Below are 24,396 nucleotides of genomic sequence, written 5' to 3'. Positions count from 1 at the left end.
TAAAAAATTTCATTTTTGCCTCTTTGAGCTATAATCTGACCCCCTTAAAATGCTTCAAAGTGCACATTAAAGCTCTACTATGCAAAGCGAAAGCCATTTATCAACAACATCCAGAAACGCCGATCCGTAATTTCACTCCCTTAACATGCTTCGAAACTCACCAAATTTTACACACACATCAGGACTGGCAAAAATTGGTATCTAAAAAAAAAAAACACTTTTTTTTATTAAAGGCTTCACGGTGGCAGAGGGGTTAGTGCGTCTGCCTCACAATACCAAGGTCCTGCAGTCCTGGGTTCAAATCCAGGCTCGGGATCTTTCTGTGTGGAGTTTGCATGTTCTCCCCGTGACTGCGTGGGTTCCCTCCGGGTACTCCGGCTTCCTCCCACTTCCAAAGACATGCACCTAGGGATAGGTTGATTGGCAACACTAAAATTGGCCCTAGTGTGTGAATGTTGTCTGTCTATCTGTGTTGGCCCTGCGATGAGGTGGCGACTTGTCCAGGGTGTACCCCGCCTTCCGCCCGATTGTAGCTGAGATAGGCGCCAGCGCCCCCCCGCCACCCCTAAAGGGAATAAGCGGTAGAAAATGGATGGATGGATAAAAAAAAATAAAAAAAAGTCAAAATTGCGCTATAGCGCCCCCTAGGGGAAAAAAAACCTAGACAAAACTGCTGGTAACTTCTGTTAGGAATGTCGTAGAGACATGAAACAAAAACCTCTATGTAGGTCTGACTTAGACCAGGGCTTGGGTCGCGGGGGCAGCAGCCAAAGGCGGACCCGACCAACGTTTTTTTGTTTTTTTTTCACCTGCTGCCAAAACCCAGCTTCAGATGCTGACTTGTTGAAAAGGACATTTTTATTTATTAACATCTTCCTCCTCCTCCTCCTCCTCCTCCTCCTCCTCCTCCTCGCTGGTTGTGTCGATTTTTTTTTTTTCCATCCTCTGCTTCTCAGCATCCTCCTCCTCCTCCTCCTCCTCTCTCAGCTCCGGGAAGAAGAAACGCGAGGATGTGTTGTTCGACCTGAGATCTGATCGCGTCTTTGGAGGAGGTGGGGAAAAAAGAAGAGGAAGACAGAAAAAAAAAAACAAAAAAAGAAGCGGAGGATTTGAGGGCTGCGATGTGACGCGTGCATGCGCTCGTCTTCTGGCCGCCCGAGGAGCGCCTGCATGCGGCAGCGAGGAGGCTCACGCACGCCGGGAAGCATCGACCGTCGCCCCGCGTCTCCCCCGCGCCGACACCCCCGCCTGATGCACACTTCCCCGCGGAGCAGAGCCGCACTGACGCCGGACCCAAGTCCAGGGAGCACGCATGGAAACCGTGGACCGGAATTTTAGGAGGAAGGACAACTAAGCAAATCCAAAACCTTCCTTTCCCCCCCCCCTTGTCCATCCTTTCGATGCTGGATTATTTCCTAATTCTTCAGTTGATTTTTTCCCTTGAAGAATAAAATGTCTGCGGTGGTTTTGGCATCAGCCATTTAAAAAAAAAAAAAAAGATCCCAACCGTCCCAGGTTCTGGACCATGCCAGTCCGGATCGGTCTTGGGTTGACGTCGAGGTAGCGACACAGCGCCGATTCCCCTCCCCGGTCCAGAACCAGGCAGGGTCCACGTTTGGAGAATACCAAGCAGCCGGGGGGCCGGGGGCGGGGGTGGGGGGGGTTGTGCAGGTCCCCCCTTTTTTACCCCCCTCTTGAGGTCCACTTGGACCAGGTTCTTGGGCAACCCCTGAGGGTCCACAAAAAGTAGGCTTTGGTCCTGTGGGGCCTCCTGTCAGGTTTTCAGGTCACTATACACTTTGAGGGAAGTTTGACCTCGCCCCCCCAGAACCGCCGCCGCCCACGCCCCCTCCACAACGCCTTTAATCGGATTTCTCACCTTGGCGGCGCCCCCCCACCCAAAACCAACCATACGATTCCCCCCGAGCTCCCCCAATTCCCCCGCCCCCCCAGCGCCCCCCCGCCGTTCGCCCGCCGCCGTCCGCCCCCCCTCTTCCGAGCTGGCGTGGCGACGCAAACTCACAAATATTTACTTCCTGTACGTGAAGCGGAAAGGGGGCCCCCCTTTCGTGGAATGCGGCAACATGGGCGTGTTTGACCGCGGGGTTCAGATGCTGCTGACCACGGTGGGGGCCTTCGCCGCCTTCAGCCTGATGACCATCGCCGTGGGGACGGACTACTGGCTGTACTCGCGCGGCGTCTGCAAGATCAAGAGCAGCAACGAGAACGAGACCAGCAAGAAGAACGAGGAGGTGATGACGCACTCGGGCCTCTGGAGGACCTGCTGCCTGGAAGGTGAGCCCCCGACTTGGTCAAGTGACCGGCGACCTGGAAGCCGCCAGCTTTGGCGGTGGCCCTGGTGCGCGCCCTTAAGTACGGCGGCCGACTCAAGGAAGCCGCCAGCTTTGGCGGTGGCCCTGGTGCGCGCCCTTAAGTACGGCGGGCGACTCAAACTTTTGTCCACACGCTAAAAATCGACCATCGTAGAAGTCTGCCGACTTAGCTATCGTTTTTACATTTACAGTAACGTAAAAACAAAAATCGGAGATTTTACGCAAAAAAAAAAAACCTGGTAGCTCAGTCCCTAAAACTTCACCGTGAAAATTAAGTGATACAGTTTTTCCTCTTTTTTTTTTTACAGTAACGGACTGTAGACAAAAAGATCGTAGATTTTACAGTAAAAAAAGCTGGTGGCTAAGTCGCCAGAATTTTACCGTAAAAATACAGTGGTAAGTTTTTTCTGTTTACAGTAGCAAACCGTAAAAACAACAATTTCATCGTAAAAAAACTAGTGGCTCAGTCGCCAGAACTTTACCGTAAACTTACAGTTGTGCAGTTTTTCCGCTTACATTAACACACCATAAAAATAACAATCGTACATTTTTACGCAAAAAAAACCTGGTAGCTCAGTCCCTCGAATTTCACCGTAAAAATGAAGTGGTACAGTTTTTGCTCTTACAGTAACACACCGTAAAAACAACAATCGGAGATTTTACGCAAAAAAAAAAAAAATGGTAGCTCAGTCCCTAAAACTTCACCGTGAAAATGTATTGATAGTTTTTCCTCTTTTTTACAGTAACGCATTGTAGACACAAAGATCGTACATTTTACAGTAAAAAAAAGCTGGTGGCTAGGTCGCCAGAATTTCACCGTAAAAATACAATGGTGTGTTTTTTCCGTTTACAGTAGCAAACCGTAAAAACAACAATCCGAAATTTTATTGTAAAAAAACTGGTGGCTCAGTCGCCAGAACTTTACCGTAAACTTACAGTTGTGCAGTTTTTCCGCTTACAGTAACAAACCATAAAAATAACAATCGTACATTTTTACGCAAAAAAAAAAATGGTAGCTCAGTCCTTAAAATTTCACCGGAAAAATTAAGTGATACAGTTTTTGCTCTTACGGTAACACACCGTAAAAACAACAATCGGAGATTTTACGCAAAAAAAAAAAAACCTGGTAGCTCAGTCCCTAACACTTCACCGTGAAAATTAAGCGACAGTTTTTCCTCTTTTTTACAGTAACGCACTGTAGACACAAAGATCGTAGATTTTACAGTAAAAAAAAAGCTGGTGGCTAAGTCGCCAGAATTTCACCGTAAAAATACGGTATGTTTTTTCTGTTTACAGTAGCAAACCGTAAAAACAACAATCTGAAATTTTATTGTAAAAAAACTGGTGGCTCAGTCGCCAGAACTTTACCGTAAACTTACAGTTGTGCAGTTTTTCCGCTTACAGTAACAAACCATAAAAATAACAATCGTACATTTTTACGCAAAAAAAAAAAATGGTAGCTCAGTCCTTAAAATTTCACCGGAAAAATGAAGTGATACAGTTTTTGCTCTTACGGTAACACACCGTAAAAACAACAATCGGAGATTTTACGCAAAAAAAAAAAACCTGGTAGCTCAGTCCCTAAAACATTACCGTGAAAATTAAGCGATAGTTTTTCCTCTTTTTTACAGTAACGCACTGTAGACACAAAGATCGTAGATTTTACAGTAAAAAAAAAGCTGGTGGCTAAGTCGCCAGAATTTCACCGTAAAAATACGGTATGTTTTTTCTGTTTACAGTAGCAAACCGTAAAAACAACAATCCGAAATTTTATCGTAAAAAAAACGGTGGCTCAGTCCCAGAACTTTACCTTAAACTTACAGTTGTGCAGTTTTTCCGCTTACAGTAACACACCATAAAAATAACAATCGTAAATTTTTACGCAAAAAAAACAACCTGGTAGCTCAGTCCCTAGAATTTCACCGGAAAAATGAAGTGGTACAGTTTTTGCTCTTACAGTAACACACCGTAAAAACAACAATCGGAGAATTTACGCAAAAAAAAACCTGGTAGCTCAGTCCCTAAAACTTCACCGTGAAAATTAAGTGATAGTCTTTCCTCTTTTTTACAGTAACGCACTGTAGACACAAAGATCGTAGATTTTACAGTTAAAAAAAGCTGGTGGCTAAGTCGCCAGAATTTCACCGTGAAAATACAGTGGTATTATTTTTATATTTACAGTAACACACTGAAGAAACAACGACCGTAGATTTTACCGTAAAAAAAAAGAAGAAAATTGCAAAACAACAATCCTAGATTTTAGGGTAAAAACTGGTGACTCATTCGCCATAATTTTACTGTAAAAATACGGTGGCACCAATTTTCCTCTTACAGTAACACACTGTAAAAACAACAATCGTAGATTTTACGGTAAAAAATGGTGGCTCGGTCGCCAGAATTTTACCGTATAATTACGGTGGTACCAATTTTATATTGTAGAAAATATATACTGTATATTTTCCAAGGTAAACTCAGAATTTTGACGGTAAATAAGTTGTACTGTTTTACATTTTACAGTAACACACTGTAGAAACAACGACCGTAGATTTTACCGTAAAAAAAAAAAGGTGGCTCGGTTGCCCGGAATTTTACCGTAAAAATACAATGTTGCAGTTTTTCAATTTACAATAAAATTGCAAAACAACAATCCTAGATTTTAGGGTAAAAACTGGTGGCTAAGTCGCCATAATTTTACTGTAAAAATACGGTGGCACCAATTTTCCTCTTACAGTAACACACTGTAAAAACAACAATCATAGATTTTACGGTAAAAACTGGTGGCCCAGTCGCCAGAATTTTATCGTATAATTACGGTGGTACCAATTTTATATTGTAGAAAATATATACTGTATATTTTACAAGGTAAACTCAGAATTTTGACGGTAAATAAGTTGTACTGTTTTACATTTTACAGTAACACACTGTAGAAACAACGACCGTAGATTTTACTGTAAAAAAAAAAAAAAACGGTGGCTCTGTTGCCGGAATTTTACCGTAAAAATACAATGTTGCAGTTTTTCGATTTACAGTAAAATTGCAAAACAACAATCCTAGATTTTAGGGTAAAAACTGGTGACTCAGTCGCCATAATTTTACTGTAAAAATACGGTGGCACCAATTTTCCTCTTACAGTAACACACTGTAAAAACAACAATCGTAGATTTTACGGTAAAAAATGGTGGCTCGGTCGCCAGAATTTTACCGTATAATTACGGTGGTACCAATTTTATATTGTAGAAAATTTATACTGTATATTTTACAAGGTAAACTCAGAATTTTGACGGTAAATAAGTTGTACTGTTTTACATTTTACAGTAACACACTGTAGAAACAACGACCGTAGATTTTACTGTAAAAACAAAAAAAAAAAACGGTGGCTCGGTTCCCGGAATTTTACCGTAAAAATACAATGTTGCAGTTTTTCAATTTACAGTAAAATTGCAAAACAACAATCCTAGATTTTAGGGTAAAAGCTGGTGGCTCAGTCACCATAATTTTACTGTAAAAATACGGTGGCACCAATTTTCCTCTTACAGTAACACACTGTAAAAACAACAATCATAGATTTTACGGTAAAAACTGGTGGCCCAGTCGCCAGAATTTTATCGTATAATTACGGTGGTACCAATTTTATATTGTAGAAAATATATACTGTATATTTTACAAGGTAAACTCAGAATTTTGACGGTAAATAAGTTGTACTGTTTTACATTTTACAGTAACACACTGTAGAAACAACGACCGTAGATTTGACTGTAAAAAAAAAAAAAACGGTGGCTCTGTTGCCGGAATTTTACCGTAAAAATACAATGTTGCAGTTTTTCGATTTACAGTAAAATTGCAAAACAACAATCCTAGATTTTAGGGTAAAAACTGGTGACTCAGTCGCCATAATTTTACTGTAAAAATACGGTGGCACCAATTTTCCTCTTACAGTAACACACTGTAAAAACAACAATCGTAGATTTTACGGTAAAAAATGGTGGCGCGGTCGCCAGAATTTTACCGTATAATTACGGTGGTACCAATTTTATATTGTAGAAAATATATACTGTATATTTTACAAGGTAAACTCAGAATTTTGACGGTAAATAAGTTGTACTGTTTTACATTTTACAGTAACACACTGTAGAAACGACCGTAGATTTTACCGTAAAAAAAAGAAAGAAAAGGTGGCTCGGTTGCTGGAATTTTACCGTAAAAATACAATGTTGCAGTTTTTCAATTTACAATAAAATTGCAAAACAACAATCCTAGATTTTAGGGTAAAAACTGGTGGCTAAGTCGCCATAATTTTACTGTAAAAATACGGTGGCACCAATTTTCCTCTTACAGTAACACACTGTAAAAACAACAATCATAGATTTTACGGTAAAAACTGGTGGCCCAGTCGCCAGAATTTTATCGTATAATTACGGTGGTACCAATTTTATATCGTAGAAAATATATACTGTATATTTTACAAGGTAAACTCAGAATTTTGACGGTAAATAAGTTGTACTGTTTTACATTTTACAGTAACACACTGTAGAAACAACGACCGTAGATTTTACTGTAAAAAAAAAAAAAACGGTGGCTCTGTTGCCGGAATTTTACCGTAAAAATACAATGTTGCAGTTTTTCGATTTACAGTAAAATTGCAAAACAACAATCCTAGATTTTAGGGTAAAAACTGGTGACTCAGTCGCCATAATTTTACTGTAAAAATACGGTGGCACCAATTTTCCTCTTACAGTAACACACTGTAAAAACAACAATCGTAGATTTTACGGTAAAAAATGGTGGCGCGGTCGCCAGAATTTTACCGTATAATTACGGTGGTACCAATTTTATATTGTAGAAAATATATACTGTATATTTTACAAGGTAAACTCAGAATTTTGACGGTAAATAAGTTGTACTGTTTTACATTTTACAGTAACACACTGTAGAAACAACGACCGTAGATTTTACCGTAAAAAAAAGAAAGAAAAGGTGGCTCGGTTGCTGGAATTTTACCGTAAAAATACAATGTTGCAGTTTTTCAATTTACAGTAAAATTGCAAAACAACAATCCTAGATTTTAGGGTAAAAACTGGTGGCTCAGTCGCCATAATTTTACTGTAAAAATACGGTGGCACCAATTTTCCTCTTACAGTAACACACTGTAAAAACAACAATCCTAGATTTTACAGTAAAAACTGGTGGCTCGGTCACCAGAATTTTACCGTATAATTACGGTGGTACCAATTTTATATTGTAGAACATTTATACTGTATATTTTACAAGGTAAACTCAGAATTTTGACGGTAAATAAGTTGTACTGTTTTACATTTTACAGTAACACACTGTAGAAACAACGACCGTAGATTTTACTGTAAAAAAAAAAAAAAACGGTGGCTCTGTTGCCGGAATTTTACCGTAAAAATACAATGTTGCAGTTTTTCGATTTACAGTAAAATTGCAAAACAACAATCCTAGATTTTAGGGTAAAAACTGGTGACTCAGTCGCCATAATTTTACTGTAAAAATACGGTGGCACCAATTTTCCTCTTACAGTAACACACTGTAAAAACAACAATCGTAGATTTTACGGTAAAAAATGGTGGCTCGGTCGCCAGAATTTTACCGTATAATTACGGTGGTACCAATTTTATATTGTAGAAAATTTATACTGTATATTTTACAAGGTAAACTCAGAATTTTGACGGTAAATAAGTTGTACTGTTTTACATTTTACAGTAACACACTGTAGAAACAACGACCGTAGATTTTACTGTAAAAACAAAAAAAAAAAACGGTGGCTCGGTTCCCGGAATTTTACCGTAAAAATACAATGTTGCAGTTTTTCAATTTACAGTAAAATTGCAAAACAACAATCCTAGATTTTAGGGTAAAAGCTGGTGGCTCAGTCACCATAATTTTACTGTAAAAATACGGTGGCACCAATTTTCCTCTTACAGTAACACACTGTAAAAACAACAATCGTAGATTTTGCGAGAAAAACTGGCGGCTCGGTCGCCAGAATTTTACCGTAAAAATACAATGTTGCAGTTTTTCAATTTACAGTAAAATTGCAAAACAACAATTCTAGATTTTACGGTAAAAACTGGTGGCTCAGTCGGCATAATTTTACCGTAAAAATACGGTGGCACCAATTTTCCTCTTACAGTAACACACTGTAAAAACAACAATCGTAGATTTTGCGGGGAAAACTGGCGGCTCGGTCGCCAGAATTTTACCGTAAAAATACAATGTTGCAGTTTTTCAATTTACAGTAAAATTGCAAAACAACAATCCTAGATTTTACGGTAAAAACTGGTGGCTCAGTCGGCATAATTTTACCGTAAAAATACGGTGGCACCAATTTTCCTCTTACAGTAACACACTGTAAAAACAACAATCGTAGATTTTACGGTAAAAACTGGCGGCTCGGTCGCCAGAATTTTACCGTAAAAATACAATGTTGCAGTTTTTCAATTCACAGTAAAATTGCAAAACAACAATCCTAGATTTTAGGGTAAAAACTGGTGGCTCAGTCGCCATAATTTTACTGTAAAAATACGGTGGCACCAATTTTCCTCTTACAGTAACACACTGTAAAAACAACAATCGTAGATTTTGCGGGAAAAACTGGCGGCTCGGTCGCCAGAATTTTACCTTAAAATTACGGTGGTACCAATTTTATATTGTAGAAAATATATACTGTATATTTTACAAGGTGAACTCAGAATTTTGACAGTAAACATTTTACAGTAACACACTGTAAAAAAAAGACTGCACAGTCTATGCTAAAAATTAGTATTTTTGTGTGAATAAGAAGTTGATGTAAGTTGAGTTCTGAAGAAAAGACAAGCTGATATCCGGCAAGAAGATAGACAGATGTATCGCCCTTGAGACGAAGGTGTGGCCAGAAACTTGAGGGTCCCTGGTGCGACTCCAGCTTCCGCCATCCTCATTAATGCCGTTGTGCCCTTGGGCAAGACACTTGCCCCACCTTGCCGTCCACACTGGTGTAAGAATGTGAATTTATGATTGGTGCAAGAATGTTTGGTGGGGGGTCATAGAGGAACAAATCGGCAGCCATGTTCCCGTGAGTCTTGCCCATGAGCAGCCGTGGCTACAAATGCAGATGACCACTTTCAAAGTGTTTAATATTATTTTTATTTTTTTATAAAAGTAGCATACAAGTGTTAATAAGTCCATCATTATTGTTACCATTATTTTAATTCTTGTTAAATGTAGCTTACAACTATCAATGTGTGATAATTATTTTAGTAATGAAAATCATTTAAAAAAACAACAAATATTATTATTACTATCTCTAGCTTACCACAATCATTATTATTATATTATTTATTAATATTATTATATATTGCGCACTACCGTCAGTGTTATTATTATCATTCTTCTTATTATTATTACTATCATTAATATTGCTATTTATTATTATCATTATTATTAGTAGTATTATCATGTGTAGCTTACTACTACCAGTCTATAATTATTAATTAATTATGTTTTTAATTAATATTATAAACAGCATATGTAGCTTATTACCACCAGCGGGTCATTACTATTATTATCGTTTGTATTATTATGATTATTATTATGTAATAATAGTATAGCTCATAACCATCAATGTTATTATCATTATTATAATTACTATCAATTATATTGCTATTTATTATTATCATTATTATTATTAGTATTATCATATTATCCTTACTACTATCAGTGTGTAATTATTATTATTACAAATATTTTCATTATTATGTTTTTAATTATTATTATAAATAGTATATGTATCTTATTGCCATCAGTGGGTCACTACTATTATTATCGTTTGTATTATTATGATTATTATTATATATCAATATTATATATATATAGAAAATTACTATGTATTGTCAATATTATTATTAGTTTTATCATGTGTAGCTTAATACTATCAGCATATAATTATTATTATTATTTCCATTATTATGTTTTTCATTATTATTATGAATATTATATGTACTTTTGACCATAATTATTATATTTCTAATTATTATATATAGCTCACCACATCAGTGTGTTATTATTATTATTATTAATATTTGTTATTATTATAATTATTATCATGTGTAGCTTACTACCATCAGTGTATACTTATTGTTACTAATATTTTTGTGATTTTTATTAATACTATTATTATTGTTAATATTATTGTAATCATAATTATCAATATTTTTTGAGTTATTATTATTACCATTTTAAATTATTATTATTTTATGTAACTTAGTACCATCAGTGTGTCATATTATTATTATCATTATTATTAGTAGTAGTATATTTGTTCCTATTATTATTATTATTATATTATTAAATGTAGCTTAAAACCTTATTAAAACATTATTAATAATTTTGTATTATTAATGTCAGTATTATTATGCTCATGATGATTAGTATTATTATTATAATTAATGGTATTATCATTATTATATGTGTTATTATCTTTTTTAATTATTACTATATGTAACTTACCACCATCAGTGTGTCATTGTTATTAATATTACTATTATTGTTATTATTAGTGGTAGTAGTAGTAGTATTACATCATTATTACTATAAATATTGTTAGTATTATATGTAACTAACCACCATCAATATATCATTTCAAAAATTATTATTGTTTTAAATCATCAGAAAATATATGTACAAAATGTATGGATGGATTTACAACCTCAGGATATTTAGATGGCAGGCGAACATGACAATAAAGGCCAACTGAAATGAGATTTTTTTTTTAAACGGGGATAGCAGGTCCATTCTTGATCATTTAGCGATATTGCCATATTTTTGTAGAGAACATCGACGATAAAGTTCGCAACTTTAGGTCGCTAATAAAAAAGCCTTGCCTGTACCGGAAGTAGCAGACGATGTACGCGTGACGTCACGGGTTGTAGGGCTCCTCACATTGTTTACAATCATGGCCACCATCAGCTAGAGTGATTCGGATCGAGAAAACAATGATTTCCCCATTAATTTGAGCGAGGATGAAAGATTTGTGAATGAGGAAAGTGAGAGTGAAGGACCAGAAAAAAAAAAGAAAAAAAAGACGAGGGCAGTGGGAGCGATTCAGATGTTATTAGACACATTTACTAGGATAATTCTGGAAAATCCCTTATCTGCTTATTGTGTTACTAGTGTTGTAGTGAGATTATACCGTCGTACCTGAAAGTCGGAGGGGTGTGGTGCCTGGGAGTGTCTCCGAGGGAAGCCACGTTCCTCGACGAGGCGAAGCAAAGGCAGCCAGTCGGGCCGGGCTGAGCTTTTTTTCCCCCCTCCTTCACGGTGGAAGCATCCACGTTTGGAGGCGGCCGGTCGGAAGAGGCAAGACAGCCCGCAGCTGCCTCTTTGACAGGTGCTCAAGGAACGACGCAAGCTCCGCTCATGTCTACGGTAAGAGCCGACTTATTACCACCATTTTCTCACCGAAACCTGCCGGTTGACATGTGGTCGGGAACCATGTTCGCTTGACCGCTCTGTTCCATAGTAAAGCTTCACCTTCAGGAATGTAAACAAGGAAACACCGGCTGTGTTTGTGTTGAATACACCGCTTCCCACCTACATCTTTCTTCTTTGACGTCTCCATTATTAATTGAACAAATTGCAAAAGATTCAGCAACACAGATGTCCAGAATACTGTGTAATTATGCGATAAAAGCAGACGACTTATAGCTGGGATCGGTGCTAGAAGAAAATGTCCGCTACAATCCGTGACATCACGCCTCATTATTCTGCGACGTTTTGAACAGGATACTTCGCGCGAAATTTAAAATTGCAATTTAGTAAACTAAAAAGCCGTATTGGCATGTGTTGCAATGTTAATATTTCATCATTGATATATAAACTATCAGACTGCGTGGTCGGTAGTAGTGGGTTTCAGTAGGCCTTTAACTTAAAAAAGGAATTAGGAAAAGTGGATAACAGGAAGCGAGGCAGGCATAAATAGCAGCCAGCTGATTCACAACAGGTGTGGCCAGGCTGTCAATCAGCGACAGGTGAGGGGGAATAGCGCTCAGGGAGGGAGGCACGCAGGAAGTGGAACTAAAATAAGCGCGCAGACCGGAAATAAACGGGAACCATGTTCGCTTGACCGCTCTGTTCCATAGTAAAGCTTCACCTTCGGGAATGTAAACAAGGAAACACCGGCTGTGTTTGTGTTGCTAAAGGCGGCCGCAATACACCACTTCCCACCTACATCTTTCTTCTTTGACGTCTCCATTATTAATTGAACAAATTGCAAAAGATTCAGCAACACAGATGTCCAGAATACTGTGGAATTATGCGATTAGAGCAGACTACTTATAGCTGGGATCGGGCTCGAACAACATGTTCGCTACAATCCGAGACGTCACGCGCACGAGTCATCATACCGACGTTTTCAACAAGATACTTTGCGCGAAATTTTAAATTGCAATCTAGTAAACTAAAAAGGCCGTATTGGCATGTGTTGCGATGTTAATATTTCATCATTGATATATAAACTATCAGACTGTGTGGTCGGTAGTAGTGGCTTTCAGTAGGCCTTTAACTTAAAAAAGGAATTAGGAAAAGTGGATAACAGGAAGCGAGGCAGGCATAAATAGCAGCCAGCTGATTGACAACAGGTGTGGCCAGGCTGCCAATCAGCGACAGGTGAGGGGAAATAGCTTTTAGGTAGGGAGACACGCAGGAAGTGGAACTGAAATAAGCGCGCAGACATGGAAATAAACAGGAACCATGTTCGCTTGACCGCTCTGTTCCATAGTAAAGCTTCACCTTCAGGAATGTAAACAAGGAAACGCTGGCTGTGTTTGTGTTGCTAAAGGCGGCCGCAATACACCACTTCCAAACTACAGCTTTCTTCTTTGACGTCTCCATTATTAATTGAACAAATTGCAAAAGATTCAGCAACACAGATGTCCAGAATACTGTGTAATTATGCGATAAAAGCAGGCGACTTATAGCTGGGATCGGTGCTAGAAGAAAATGTCCGCTACAATCCGTGACATCACGCCTCATTATTCTGCGACGTTTTGAACAGGATACTTCGCGCGAAATTTAAAATTGCAATTTAGTAAACTAAAAAAGCCGTATTGGCATGTGTTGCAATGTTAGTATATCATCATTGATATATAAACTATCAGACTGCGTGGTCGGTAGTAGTGGCTTTCAGTAGGCCTTTAACTTAAAAAAGGAATTAGGAAAAGTGGATAACAGGAAGCAAGGCAGGCATAAATAGCAGCCAGCTGATTGACAACCGGTGTGGCCAGGCTGTTAATCAGCGGCAGGTGAGGGGAAATAGCGCTCAGGGAGGGAGGCACGCAGGAAGTGGAACTAAAATAAGCGCGCAGACCGGAAATAAACAGGAACCATGTTCGCTTGACCGCTCTGTTCCATAGTAAAGCTTCACCTTCGGGAATGTAAACAAGGAAACACCGGCTGTGTTTGTGTTGCTAAAGGCGGCCGCAATACACCGCTTCCCACCTACATCTTTCTTCTTTGACGTCTCCATTATTAATTGAACAAATTGCAAAAGATTCAGCAACACAGATGTCCAGAATACTGTGGAATTATGCGATTAGAGCAGACTACTTATAGCTGGGATCGGGCTCGAACAACATGTTCGCTACAATCCGAGACGTCACGCGCACGAGTCATCATATCGACGTTTTCAACAGGATACTTTGCGGGAAATTTTAAATTGCATTTTAGTAAACTAAAAAGGCCGTATTGGCATGTGTTGCGATGTTAATATTTCATCATTGATATATAAACTATCAGACTGCGTGGTCGGTAGTAGTGGCTTTTAGTAGGCCTTTAACTTAAAAAAGGAATTGGGAAAAGTGGATAACAGGAAGCGAGGCAGGCACAAATGGCAGCCAGCTGATTCACAACAGGTGTGGCCAGGCTGCCAATCAGCGACAGGTGAGGGGAAATAGCTTTTAGGTAGGGAGACACGCAGGAAGTGGAACTGAAATAAGCGCGCAGACAGGAAATAAACGGGAACCATGTTCGCTTGACCGCTCTGTTCCATAGTAAAGCTTCACCTTCGGAAATGTAAACAAGGAAACACCGGCTGTGTTTGTGTTGCTAAAGGCAGCCGCAATACACCGCTTCCCACCTACATCTTTCTTCTTTGACGTCTCCATTATTCATTGAACAAATTGCAAAAGATTCGCGGGCTTCACGGTGGCAGAGGGGTTAGTGTGTCTGCCTCACAATACGAAGGTCCTGAGTAGTCAGGGTTCAAATCCAGGCTCGGGATCTTTCTGTGTGGAGTTTGCATGTTCTCCCCGTGAATGCGTGGGCTCCCTTCCTCCCACTTCCACCACACCTGGGGATAGGTTGATTGGCAACACTAAATTGGCCCTAGTGTGTGAATGTTGTCTGTCTATCTGTGTTGGCCCTGCGATGAGGTGGCGACTTGTCCAGGGTGTACACCGCCTTCCGCCCGGTTGTAGCTGAGATAGGCACCAGCGCCCCCCGCGACCCCAAAGGGAATAAGGTGTATAAAATGGATGGATGGACAGGAAATAAACATAAACTAAGTAAACATAACAAGACGTGATCGTGCCAAAGAAAAAGGGGGTGAAGCTGGCAATAGCTGGAAGATGAAAGTATTGACACAACCAACTTTGGCCCGGGACGCATGGCGGGCGTCGGCGGTCCTCCGTGATGGATCTGGCCCGCGGGTCGCACGGTCTGGTTCTGAGGCGCAGCGGAGCGGGCCTGAGGGCCGTGACAGGTGGAGCTCAGCACGCGCTAAGTGCCGCCATTAATCTCCATCATGGCCGCTCGCCGCCTGTGACAGCAGATATGCTTCTGGGAATGAGACGTGTGTGTGTGTGTGTGTGTGTGTGTGTGTGTGTGTGTGTGTGTGTGAGAGTGTGTGTGTGTGTGTGTGTGCGTGTGTGTGTGTGTGTGTGTGTGTGTGTGTGTGTGTGTGTGCAGCACGACTCCAAAGCACTTTTCATCATTTTGCCAGCAGAAGACATGTGAAGCCAGTGAAGCTCACAAGGTTAAATGTGTCAAAGGTCGGCTGACAGACAATAACTAAAAAACTAAAAACGACATGACTGATTTTTTTTTTTTATGAGGCACCACACTCAAAAAAAAGTTTTGTAATTTTTGTATCACTCGCTTTGCCAAAGAGTATAACAATCTATACAGGCCACAACATTAAGTACCTTTAATAGCGCCAGAACACTTCCTGCTTCCCTTTGATGATGTCATACCCTTGCTCATGTACAGTAGTGTGTCATGTAGTAGTAACAGTGTGTACAGTAATAAGTCATGTAGTAGTAACAGTGTGTACAGTAATAAGTCATGTAGTAGTAACAGTGTGTACAGTAATAAGTCATGTAGTAGTAACAGTGTGTACAATAAGTCATGTAGTAGTAACAGTGTGTACAATAATAAGTCATGTAGTAGTAACAGTGTGTACAGTAATAAGTCATGTAGTAGTAACAGTGTGTACAGTAATAAGTCATGTAGTAGTAACAGTGTGTACAGTAATAAGTCATGTAGTAGTAACAGTGTGTACAATAAGTCATGTAGTAGTAACAGTGTGTACAGTAATAAGTCATGTAGTAGCAACAGTGTGTAAAAAATAAGTCATGTAGTAGTAACAGTGTGTACAGTAATAAGTCATGTAGTAGTAACAGTGTGTACAATAATAAGTCATGTAGTAGTAACAGTGTGTACAGTAATAAGTCATGTAGTAGTAACAGTGTGTACAATAATAAGTCATGTAGTAGTAACAGTGTGTACAGTAATAAGTCATGTAGTAGCAACAGTGTGTAAAAAATAAGTCATGTAGTAGTAACAGTGTGCACAGTAATAAGTCATGTAGTAGTAACAGTGTGTACAATAATAAGTCATGTAGTAGTAACAGTGTGTACAGTAATAAGTCATGTAGTAGTAACAGTGTGTACAATAATAAGTCATGTAGTACTAACAGTGTGTACAGTAATAGGTCATGTAGTAGTAACAGTGTGTACAGTAATAAGTCATGTAGTAGTAACAGTGTGTACAGTAATCAGTCATGTAGTAGTAACAGTGTGTACAGTAATAAGTCATGTAGTAGTAACAGTGTGTACAGTAATAAGTCATGTAGTAGTAACAGTGTGTACAATAAGTCATGTAGTAGTAACAGTGTGTACAGTAATAAGTCATGTAGTAGTAACAGTGTGTACAATAATAAGTCATGTAGTAGTAACAGTGTGTACAGTATGATGTCATGTCGTAGTAACAGTGTGTATTTTATATATATATATATATATATATATATATATATATATATATATATATATATATATATATATATATATATATATATGTATATATATATATACACACACAGAGAGGGAGAGACTTGACCTGATACTCACCAGTACTACTACTGTATTATATTACTATAAATATATTTTAAGTATAATTATATATCATATTTTCCGTCCTAGTGAGTGTGTGTGTGTGTGTGTGTGTTTGTGTGTGTCTAAGTACTGTATGTACATGTGTAATAATGTGTCATCTGCCAGTACATGTAGTGTGTACTTCTAGTGGGTACAGTAGTACTGTAAACCAGCAACGACTGGAGATTATTAATGATATATTTTGTAAGCGATATGAGTCACAAGAGTGTGTTGTATGAGCCCATTGATTACTGGTGATGCAATCAGCGGTGAGTCAAAAGCACACACACACACTGTATTTACAGTACACAAACAAAAAGACAAAACTACATTTTGATTCTTCAGTACTATATATATATATATATATTTATATATATATATATATATATCCATCCATCCATTTTCTCCCGCTTATTCCCTTTTTTTGGGGGGGGTCGCTGGCGCCTATCTCAGCTACAATCGGGCGGAAGGCGGTGTACACCCTGGACAAGTCGCCACCTCATCGCAGGGCCAACACAGATAGACAGACAACATTCACACTCACATTCACACACTAGGGCCAATTTAGTGTTGCCAATCAACCTATCCCCAGGTGCATGTCTTTGGAAGTGGGAGGAAGCCGGAGTACCCGGAGGGAACCCACGCATTCACGGGGAGAACATGCAAACTCCACACAGAAAGATCCCGAGCCTGGATTTGAACCCAGGACTCCATGTGTGTGTGTGTGTGTGTGTGTATATATATATATATATATATATATATATATATATATATAGAAACATAAATATGTAATACTAATTATTCATATTAATCATATTTTTGTATTGTAAAATTGTTTAAATTGTATTATTGTTATCCAGAGTATCAGTTGTATATGTGTATATATATACTGTATATTCATTCATATATGGATGTATATATACATGCATACATATTCACATACATATATGTGCATATATACATATGTATATGTATGTATATATGTACATATATGTATGTATTTATACATACATACACATATCTATGTATATATGTGTTTATACATATATGTATATATGTATACACATACATATATATATATATATATATATATATACATATCGATCTATGTATATATGGATACTGTTACCTAATATTGATGTACATTTATACATATATACGTAACTATATATATATATATATATATAGTTACGTATATATGTATATGTATTTATGTACAATAAATATTAAGTAATACTAATTATTCATAATAATCATATTTTTGTATTGTAAAATTGTTCAAATGTTATTATTGTTATCCAGAGTATCAGATATAAAGCTCACACTTGAGATCAAAAATGGCAGCTTTCCAAATTACTGCTGTAAAAATATAATAAATAAGTTGGGAAGTTTTTTGCATTTTAAATGAGTAAATCTTTTGAAACAGGCCAACTTGACAGTGTTTGTGATGGCAAAAAGGCCAATATAATAACTTGTATTTCACACATATTTACACATTTTGCTGCATGCTTTGAATGGGAAAAAGTAGCACCTTCTGGTTCAAATGGGATTTGTGATAAATTAGGTCATTAATAGCGTGTGTATGTCTACTTTTTCATTAAGTTGACAGCCAAAAATTGATGGCAGGATGAGTTTCTGAAAAAAGCAGTTCAACACGGTCAAAACGACAAAAAACCCCGGAACCAAACGGATGACGCAACATGTCGCTGTAATTTACGAAGGGTTATTAATTAAGTCGTCAACAATTATAAAGAAAAGTTGCTTGACAAGAGAAAAAACAACAACTTGGCAGACGTTTCTCCTCGACACTTTCAGGCAGGCGTCTGGTGCAGGGAGCGCGCGACATAAATCACGTTTACGGCCGAGGCCCGTTTCTAAATATTGTCTGACAAAGTGTGAGCAGCACTTTTGGCCAATAAATCCACTTCCCGGGTGGGGAGGAGCCATCCACAGACACTCTTGCAGGGGAAACCAGGACCACTGCTACACAATAAAAGACCCCGGCTACGTCACCTTGTGTTATTCGCCTCCATTAGTCGGATTGACTTGGGATTTCTCCCACTGCTCTAAGAACATATCCAGTAACAAACGTGTCTGCATCATTCAATTTGCTGCATAACTTCATGAATATACTGCGGCCACAAGTTTGGGGGGCAGAAACATAATTCTTATTCATATTGATTTTAAATACATTCTGAATTTAATTGAATCGTCACCCCGGCAATCGGAATCTGACCAAACTGTTAGGTGCCCAAAGATTCATGGTGCTATAAACAATTACCTACGGACTTCACTTCAATTTAAAAACAGTTTAAGCACATCCCAGACGGTTAATAATAAACATTTTAACATTACACTTTACAAAGTATTAAAAGTATGTGTGAGTCCTGCTGAGATGGTATCGGATCAATATTTTATCGGCCGCATTAGCTGATACTCGAGGCTCTTATATGAGTTTTGGAAGGGTCACGCCTATCTCTGTAACTTTACCATGTTGCGTTCAATCTGAGTGAAATTTGGCATACATGTTAAGATGACTGACAAGCACGTGTGTGCCTAATGTGGGCAAGATTGGTTAAAAAACATGGCCGCTATTAAGTGTTGTTTTACCCCAAATCCTGCTGAAATTGGGTCTGATCAATATTGTATTAGCTGATACTCTATGTTCCGATATGAGAATTGGAAGGCTGACGCCAGTCACTGTAACTTTACGATGTTGCGTTCAATCTCCGTGAAATTTGGCACACATGTTAAGATGACTGACAAGCACATGTGTGCCAAATTTGAGCAAGATTGGTTGGAAAACATGGCCACCATCAAGGGGTTTTGCACAAAAAAATCCTGTTGACCAATAATGCATTAGCTGATACCCTAGGCTCCGATATGAGTATTGGAAGGCTGACGCCTGTCACTCTAACTTTAGAATGTTGCGTTCAATTTCTGTGAAATTTGGCATACATGTTAAGATGACTGACAAGCCCATGTGTGCCAAATTTGAGCAGGATTGGTTGGAAAACATGGCCACCATCAAGGGGTTTTGCACAAAAAAATCCTGTTGATCAATAATGCATTAGCTGATACTCTAGGCTCCGATATGAGTATTGGAAGGCTGACGCCTGTCACTTTAACTTTTCCAGATTGGGTTCAATGTCTGTGAAATTTGACACACATGTTAAGATGACTGACAAGCACATGTGTGCCAAATTTGAGCAAGATTGGTTGGAAAACATGGCCACCATCAAGGGGTATTGCAAAAAAAAAAAATCCTGCTGACCAATAATACTCTCGGCTCTGATATGAGAATCGGAAGGGTCACGCCCTTGACCGTAACTTTAGGATGTTGCGTTCAATCGCCGTGAAATCTGGCACACATGTTAAGATTATTTACAAGCACATGTGTGCTAAATTTGAGCAAGATTGGCTGGAAAACATGGCCACCATCAAGGGGTGTTGCAAAAAAAGAAAATCCTGCTGACCAATAATACTCTCAGCTCTGATATGAGTATCGGAAGGGTCACGCCCTTGATCGTAACTTTAGGATGTTGCGTTCAATCTCCGTGAAATTTGGCACACATGTTAAGATGATTTATAGGCACAGGTGTGCCAAATTTGAGCAAGATTGGCTGGAAAACATGGCCACCATCAAGGGGGTGTTGCAAAAAAAAGAAAATCCTACTGACCAATAATACTCTCGGCCCCGATATGAGTATCGGAAGGGTCACACCCTTGATCGTAACTTTAGGATGTTGCATTCAATCTCTGTGAAATTTGGCACACACTTTAAGATGACTGACGAGAACATGTGTGCCAAATTTGAGCAAGGTTGGTCGAAAAACATGGTCCCCATTAAATGGTTAGCGCCGACGCCGACGAGCGTGTGCAAACGCGACCACGTGTTTACCCTCTCATTTACCCCACCGATCTTTTATGACACCGTGAATCCACACTCATTTTGATTTGATCTTAATGGCGCCTAATTTGTCCATCGACTCGCTTGCGGCCGGATTGATGGTGGGAATTAACCGGGGGTGGGGGCTTTTATCGCGGCGACGCCGTTCATATTTCCCGTCCTAATGACTGTGTGTGTGTAAGGAACGTAGTGGGGTCCATGTGTGAGTGAAGGGAGGGGTGGGGGGGGGGGGGGGGGGCTATGACTCATCCGCCGCATGGGCCTGTGGCTCCTGCGCTGCCTCGCTGGCTGCATAGCAACGGCTCTTCAAAAGGCTCGCGTAAGTCCGTAGCAACCGGCGCCGATGGCCCCACAAAAACACCGTGAGCCAAAACAAACCGGGGACGCCGGTCCGTGACGCCACCGCGCCGCTTCGTGTACGATGCCTCGCCACGGGAACGCGCGTCATCGGCGGTGACGCAGCGCGGCGGGGATTCGCTCACTCGCTTGCTCCAGGGCGCCTCGACGTGACATCGGGGCATCGAACCCGCGTCCTTCCTATAGTCTTCCGCTGAATGTTAACATTCCGTGACCCGCATGTGTTGGCCGGCAATTTACGTCAACATAAGAGGTTGTCAATTTAATAGGATTCTATGATGGCATAATGATGAAAGATTGTTGACATTGTTTTTCCTCCATTTTTGCACATTTCATACTAATTGTGTACTTTTATCTAACAGCTGCTGCACTTAATTAGTTATTTTTCACAATGTTTTTACTACAAGGACAATAAAGTTCATGTACACCCGACCATCTTTCTTCCTGTGGCAAAAAATCTAAAAATAAAAAAAATGTCATGCTTTTATTTTTCAAGCTTACTTTACACTAAACAGGAAGTCAGTGTATGTACACAGTGTTTGTTGTGCGATACTGTAATGTTGATGATGACGTTAACAACACTACAATTGACAAAAATTGATTGTTTTTATAGATCGGATCAAAATACATTTGAATTACATAGTGATTGTCGAAAACTTCAAGACACTTTTTAAAAGGGTAAAAAACAATAATAAAATAAAATAACATATATATATATATATATATGCATAATTTATTTAAAAAATATATATATATATTTATATTTTGTATTTTTTATCTTATTTTTTATTTGTAGTTTTATGAAAATAAAATAAAAACATTTTTATAAAGATTTAAAAAAAAAGTAAAATAAAAAAATAACAAATATATATATATACACACATATATATACATTTCTAAAAAAACTAACAAATAAATATGTATATACATATATACTGTACATATATATGTATACATATATATATGTTATATATATGTTATTTCTTTATCTTATTATTTATTTGATTTTTATGACAATAAAATAAAAACATTTTTATAAACATTTTAAAAAATACAAAAATAACAAATATATATATTTACATTTTTTGTAAAAATACCAAATATATATGTATATATATATATATCTTTATTATTTTTTTCTCTTATTTTTTAAATTTGTATTTTTAGGAAAATAAAATAAAATATTTTATAAATATTTTAAAAAAAATGTAAATAAAAAATAAATATATATGTATACATATATATATTCACACACACACATATACATATATATATCGTTTTTTTTCTTTTACCCTTTTAAAACATGTCTTGAAGTTTCTGACAATCACTATGTAATTAAAATGTATTTTGATTATATATGTGCATATATATATATATATATATATATATATACATATATATATACATATATATATATATATATATATATATATATATATATATATATATATATATATATATATATATTGTACCTAGTCACAAATATAAAAGTAACAAATAAAAGCCAAAAATCACAGGAAACAATCAGAGCGGAAGAGGAAAACATTATAAATGTCATGAATTATGAAAGTTTTAAAAAGTTCAAAGTGCAGAATGAAGCGTAGGTGACTCCTTCGGCTCTCACTTTATGTCATCAAGAGGCGTCGAGCATGCACGTCGACGTCAACTTTTAAGCAGGCAATTTTTTTAAGCGTCAAGGAAAACACGGTTGTCGACATGGACGTGACCGACTTCAACGTATAACACACACTTTCTAAATGGCGCCCCCTGTGGTGAAAATACATTTGCAAAACATGCTAGCAGACACCAGAACTAACAATCTGTGGATTTTACAGTAAAAAAGTCGAAGCTCAGTAATTATTTTTTATGCTGTTAATATTTAGGTTTTAGAGCTAATTACTGCACACCCAAAAATGGTATCACTGGGTTTTTATTACGGTAAATTTCTGGTAGAGAAAGTGCTTGTTTTATAGCATAAAATATGTCATTATTACAGTGTATTACTGTAAATGGAAAAACTGCACCACTTTAGTTTTTACAGTATAACTTGGTGATCAAGCTACCATTTTTTTACCGTAAAATCTACCGTTGTTTTTACAGTGCATTACTGTAAATATAATAACTTTACCGCTGTTATTTTTACAGTAACATTGTGGCAACTGAGCTGCCACTTTTTTTACCGTAAAATCTATGTCGTTTTTAAAGTTCATTACTGTAAACTGAAAAACTGTACAATCATTCGTTTTTACGGTAAAATTCTGGTGATTGAACTGACATTTTTTCATTGTAAAATCTACGGCCGCTTTTACAGTGCAGTACTGTAAATGGGAAAAACCCGTACCATTTTTGTTTTTACAGGAAAATTCTGGCGACCGAGCTGCCATTTTTTCCCCCCGTAAAATAAATGTTGCTTTTACAGTGTATTACTGTTAATGGAAAAACTCTGCCACTTTTGTTTTTACAGTATAATTTGGTGAACAAGATACCATTTTTTTAAACCGTAAAATCTACCGTTGTTTTTACAGTGCATTACTGTAAATGTAAAAACTGTACCGCTGTTATTTTTACAGTAACATTGTAGCAACTGAACTACCATTTTTTTACTGTAAAATCTACCGTCGTTTTTACAGTGCATTACTGTAAATGTAAAAACTGTACCGCTGTTATTTTTACAGTAACGTTGTGGCGACTGAACTGCCATTTTTTTTTACCGTAAAATCTACGTCGTTTTTAAAGTGCATTACTGTAAATGGAAAAACTGCACCACTTTTGTTTTTAACGGTAAAATTCTGGCGATCGAGCTGCCATTTTACTTTTTAACCGGAAAATCTGGGGCCGCCTCACCGGTTATGTGTGTACTGACCCACAGGGGGCGCCCCAAGTCCGAGGTCAGCGTCGGGCCCTCATTTATTTGTGCTTTAAACGTCCTCGCAGGTGCCCTCTGCTCCTTTTAACGGCCGTGTTTAGTGGCCGCCAGGCTTTGGAACCATAAATATGGCCGCCACATAAAAGCCAGCTGCGCATTAAAGCCGACGCCAGGCCGCCACGCTCGCCATAAAACGGGCCAGCTGTTGAAGAAACTTTAGACCAAAAGTAAAAAAGAGGCGTGACCAAGCTAACAGAAGGGTAATTAAACCATCCGTTTTCTTACGCTTGTCCAAAAATGGAGTGGAGTTAGCACAGTACGCTAACACAGATTGCTAATTGGCTCATAATTGTCACACTTGTGAACACGAACCTGTAAAAACTAGCCTGTTAACGACATTAGCCTATAAACATCAGCCTGTAAACATTAACCTGTAAAACTTAGCTTATAAACATTAGCATGTAAGAAATAGCCTTTGAACATAAGCCTGCAAAATTTAGCCTGTAA

General features: G+C 38.2%; 1 protein-coding gene across 1 annotated transcript in view; it reads left to right on the top strand.

Annotated features, from left to right (window-relative positions):
- The first annotated feature begins 980 nt into the window (after positions 1-980).
- The window catches only part of LOC133561136 (voltage-dependent calcium channel gamma-2 subunit-like), a 92,433-nt gene continuing 69,017 nt past the window's right edge, over positions 981-24,396 (top strand). Inside the window, exon 1 of the mRNA XM_061914390.1 lies at positions 981-2,295. Within this exon, the coding sequence (XP_061770374.1) occupies positions 2,085-2,295 (211 nt within the window). The 5' untranslated portion in view covers positions 981-2,084. The remainder of the gene's footprint in view (positions 2,296-24,396) is intronic.

This window comes from Nerophis ophidion, linkage group LG01, assembly GCF_033978795.1.
Source record: "Nerophis ophidion isolate RoL-2023_Sa linkage group LG01, RoL_Noph_v1.0, whole genome shotgun sequence".
In the NCBI taxonomy this organism is placed as follows: Eukaryota; Metazoa; Chordata; class Actinopteri; order Syngnathiformes; family Syngnathidae; genus Nerophis; species Nerophis ophidion.
The sequence above is the reverse complement of the archived record's forward strand: the minus strand, read 5'-3'. Positions and strand labels throughout refer to the sequence as shown.